This window comes from Prionailurus bengalensis, chromosome D2, assembly GCF_016509475.1.
Source record: "Prionailurus bengalensis isolate Pbe53 chromosome D2, Fcat_Pben_1.1_paternal_pri, whole genome shotgun sequence".
NCBI classification, from domain to species: domain Eukaryota; kingdom Metazoa; phylum Chordata; class Mammalia; order Carnivora; family Felidae; genus Prionailurus; species Prionailurus bengalensis.
Window position 1 is genome coordinate 29,302,638 of NC_057351.1, and position 4,551 is coordinate 29,307,188.

The following is a 4,551-nucleotide window of genomic DNA, read 5'->3' on the forward strand; positions in this document are numbered from 1 at the left end:
GTTCTTTCCTACACATAAAATCCCCCCCCCCCCCCAGCTCCCTCCCTTATTTTTTTCGGACCTACTCTATGAGCTTACTGCTGTATTTAAAATTGCAGCTTTGGGGCGCCTGGGTGGCTCAGTCGGTTAAGCGGCCGACTTTGGCTCAGGTCATGATCTCGCGGTCCGTGAGATTGAGCCCTGCGTCGGGCTCTGTGCTGACAGCTCAGAGCCTGGAGCCTGTTTCAGATTCTGTGTCTCCCTCTCTCTCTGTCCCTCCCCTACTCGTGATCTCTCTCTCTCTGTCTCAAAAATAAATAAACGTTAAAAAAAATTTTTAAATTGCAGCTTTCCTCATCACTTCCTTTCCCCTTGCCTGTTTTTCTCCCACTCCCTATGACTATGACCATCTGATGCACTACATATATTTTGCTTATTTGACTTCTTCATTTTCGGCCCCAACCCCACTCCATGATGGAATGCAAGCTTCACAAGGACAGAGGTTTCATTTTGCTCACTGCTGCTTCCCTAGATTTAGAACTGTGCCTGGCACATAGTATAGGTTCAACTAACATTTACGGAATGAAGAGAATGAGTGTTACCATGGATATTTTTCTACATCTTTGTGTGATTTTCCCATTTCAATACTTAAAATTTTTTTAATGTTTATTTATTTTGAGAGAGAGAGAGAGAGAAAGAGAGAGAGAGAGCAAGCTCATGGGGGAAGGGCAGAAGGAGAGGGAGAGAGAAAATCCCAAGCAGGTGCCACACTGTCAGTGTAGAGCCCTATGCAGAGCTTGAACTCACAAACCTTGAGATCATGACTCTGAGATCAGAACCATGAGATCATGTCTGTGAGATGAGCCAAAATCAAGAGTCAGACGTTTAACAGACCGAGGCACCCAGGTCCCCATTTCAATAGTTTTTATTTTTATTATTTTGAAAAAATTGTAAGAGACAGAGACAGAGTGCGAGCATGGTAGAGGCAGAGAGAGAGGGAGACACAGAATACAAAGCAGGCTCCAGGCTCTGAACCACAGAGCCCTAAGCAGAGCTTGAACTCATGAATGGCCAGATCATGACCTGAGACAAGGTTGGCTGCTTATAGGACTGAGCCACCCAGGGGCGCCTCAATACTTTTTAAAGATAGTCATTTCAGTTAACTGACAAATGCCAGGATGTTGCTGTTTCATGATAATCTTTTCCCCTTGTTCTTCTTTTTCAAATGTTCTTTCTTTTTTGTTCTTTATAGAGATTAAGTTATGAGTCAAACTCTCCCAACATTCTTTTCATCTAAGTCCTAGGAGATTGTTTTTGACAAAGTATTAATAATTAGGTTTTTTTAAACATTGAAAAGAGTCCGCTTTTGAAGATAACATTTATTTTATTTTATTTTTAACGTTTATTTATGTATTTATTTATTTATTTATTTATTTATTTTTAAATGGGCGTATTCATCCTTTTTTTTTTTTTTTTCAACGTTTATTTATTTTTGGGACAGAGAGAGACAGAGCATGAATGGGGGAGGGGCAGAGAGAGAGGGAGACACAGAATCGGAAACAGGCTCCAGGCTCTGAGTCATCAGCCCAGAGCCCGACGCGGGGCTCGAACTCACGGACCGCGAGATCGTGACCTGGCTGAAGTCGGACGCTTAACTGACTGAGCCACCCAGGCGCCCCTAAGATAAGATTTATTTTAAAAGCCACATTTTAAATTTCCTCCAACTAACATATTTATCTGACCGTAGCACTGAAAACACTGTAGTGTTCATTTGCTCTGCTTGCCAACCCAGAATGTGTGTTCTTCCCGGGCAAGAGGCAATTTTTATTCATCTCTGTATACCTATATCCTGGCTGAAGAATAAATTTGAATGAATCAATCCGTGAGAAAGGTTGAAAGTTTAGGAATCTATCTCAAAAGAACAATCTGGTTATGCTTATTAAAGCAAGTATAACAAGAATACAAATTTTGTGCAGGATGGGGTAGAATGGTGTTGAAGGCAATGATAGAATGAATCTTTCTCTTCGGTTGAAGTTTGACCTGGGAGGAAAGATAGTTCCATGAACAGCATTTTCCTTACCACGGTGAGCCCATGAAAGATCTGGATTCCCTTGTCTGTGTAATGACTGACTGCTGGAAGAAGCAACAGCCATCAAACATTTAGGGAGAAATTCCAATGCCCCATTGAGTCTTAATTTTGGCATAATGCCACTTGGTTATTCCTTTTAATGCTAAAAACTTACTTCTTCCGATGCCTTCAATTTTTCATCCATAAAGTGAATATGACACCCCTCAACATACAAGGCCAGATAGCTAACAAAAAATGTTATGACATCTGCAGACATCAAGTGTTGAGTCAAGGAAACACAACCGTCCTCTGGCCTCTCTTTAGTGTTGAGGGCAGTTTACCATTGTCTGCAACTCAGATATTGCTCAGTTGTGTCATCTCTGATCTGGCACTCCCTTGATCTATCTATAAACATTCAATTTAGAAACCCTAAAATTTTTCTCTCAGCCCAAGAACTCCTCCGAAAAAAGATAATGACAAGAAAACCTTAACACCTCTCTCCCTATCCAATACTCTCCTTTGACATCACACACACACACACACACACACACACACACACACACACATACACACACACACACCCCCCACACACAAAGGTGTTATGAGAGAGGAGGGCTAAGGGGAGGGGTAAGGGTCGAGAGGGGAGTCCAGCTCCAGTTTGGGGAAATCCAGCTCGCGTTTTGACTCTCGCTCAGCGGTGCAGGGTCCAGCCAAGGCAGAGCCCCTGCTTCACTCCCAGAGGTCTGTCCTGGGGAGACACTACTGCTCCGGGGGGCTGACCTGGCGGGGAGTGGCAGCGCAATCCGCTCCCGCACTGCTTTGTGCGCGCAGCCGCCGGCCCCTCGGCTCCCGGGTCTGCCCCCTGGGACAACCCCCTGCCCCGCCCCAGTCATGCAACTCTACCTGCTTCTCCTCTGTGGACCTTTGGGAAGCTGCCGCCCACCCCAGGGTCTCGGGCCCTGACCCTGCCAGGCAGCCGGTAGGTGTCCGCCCGGGGCCCGCTCGCGCCCCTCGTGCCCGCCGAGACTCTGGGCTCTCAAGTTGTGGGGACCAGCGCGAGTTGGAAAGTTTACCCGAGGGCTGGTGCGGGCTTGGAGCCTGGGGCACGCGCGCTGCCCTCGGAGCCGGCGCCGGCCAGTGGTGAGTTGGGGCTGGGGCAGAGGGCAGGGTTGCAGGGACCCTCACACCGAGGCCGGAAGGGGGTGCGAGGGGCGGTACTCGGCTAGGGCTGGGTGAGGGCCGGAGCTCGGCGTCCGCGGGTCCTCCGGGTCCGCTAGGGTGGGCCCACTCCCCGCGGCGACCCCCTGCCCCGAGCCGCTTGGGGCGCTTTTGTTGCGGGTGGTAAACAATGCTCCCGGCCGGAGGACGCGGCCGCCGGCCCCGGAGGCCCAGCTGCGGCGCTGGACGAGGGGAGCGGGGCGGGGGCGCCGCGGGCTCGGACCCCGGGCGCCGCCGCAAACCGGGCTTGGGGGAGGGCAAGTGTGCCTGCGGGGATCCCTGAAAGTGCCGGAGACTGATGCGCCTCGGAGGAGAGTCGCAGGTCTGGCTCCTTAAGGTGAGAAGGCAGAGTTAGGGCAAGTTGCGGGTGAGGAGCCCGTCCTGGCGCACAATCAAGCGCACCCCCAAACAGGGTTTCTCCCTCCCCCATGCTTGTGTAGGGGACAGATTTCTTTGGGAAACTGTTGGCACTTCCCTCCCTGAGCATTTCGGGGAAGGGACTTCATAGATGAAACTTTAGAGTCTGACCCGAGGTGACCTGGAGTTACAGCGATCCGGGAAGTAGGGAATAGGGAGTAGAATTAGTGTTCTGTCAAAATGGCTTTTGAAAACCTCTTTTGGGCGCCACCGGGTTGCGGAGCGCCCTGGCGTTGCGGTCTGGTCAGTCCCACCCGCGGGGTCCGGGGAGCTGGCCCCCGGGGTGGGAGGTGCGCAGAGCTGGGTGCCTCCGACGAGCGGTGCCGTCCGGGAGGGGCCGAGTCCCGGCCAGGGCCGCAGGCACTTCACGTGTCGTGGAGGGACGGGGCTGGATCTCTCTCCCTCTCCCCCTCTCCTCTCTTCCTCCCTTCCCGGCCCTGCTTCTCACCCACACCCTCAACTGATAGAGCTTCTGGAAGGGCTACTTGCAGTCCGTATAGTTCCACTAAAAGTGGTCAGGAGGTTACCGACCCGCCCCAGCAGCCTTCCACGTGAATGGGGAACCCAAATTGCGCATTTCTGACCCAATAAAAATGAATATATCACCAAGAACAAAAATTGCTTGGATTAGGAGTCTTTCCCCCGCCCCCAACTCGTCATTTTCCCAAATTAACCATTTTGCATAGGTCACCCCTGTGCCACTTCTCCCCGGTTCCACTCTCGGGCACCAAACGAGCTGCACAATACGTAATGGTAATAGCTTATGAAGAGATAAAGGTTAAGTGCTTCGAGACTTAAGCGAGTTAAAGATAAGGTGCACGGTCTAGTGTCCGCCGGGTGCGCTGCGCACCGCACCGGGATGAGTTGAA

At 50.9% G+C, this 4,551-nt stretch overlaps 1 protein-coding gene across 1 annotated transcript; it reads right to left on the minus strand.

Moving 5' to 3' along the window:
* Positions 1-2,806: 2,806 nt before the first annotated feature.
* On the minus strand, positions 2,807-4,259 carry LOC122492613 (basic salivary proline-rich protein 2-like). The gene is made up of 2 exons (XM_043596105.1): positions 4,210-4,259; positions 2,807-3,596 (listed from the first exon to the last, which is right to left on the minus strand). Exons 1-2 carry the CDS (start codon positions 4,257-4,259, stop codon positions 2,807-2,809), a joined length of 840 nt encoding a protein of 279 aa, XP_043452040.1.
* Between the last annotated feature and the right edge of the window lie 292 nt (positions 4,260-4,551).

Bases quoted from the DNA above. Each gene is read 5' to 3' on its own strand.
- LOC122492613 (XM_043596105.1), bottom strand. From the start codon at position 4,259: ATGCGCAATTTGGGTTCCCCATTCACGTGGAAGGCTGCTGGGGCGGGT. The intron at 3,597-4,209 runs GTAACCTCCTGA...TCTCACCTTAAG, and splicing joins AAGGCTGCTGGGGCGGGTCG to GAGCCAGACCTGCGACTCTC.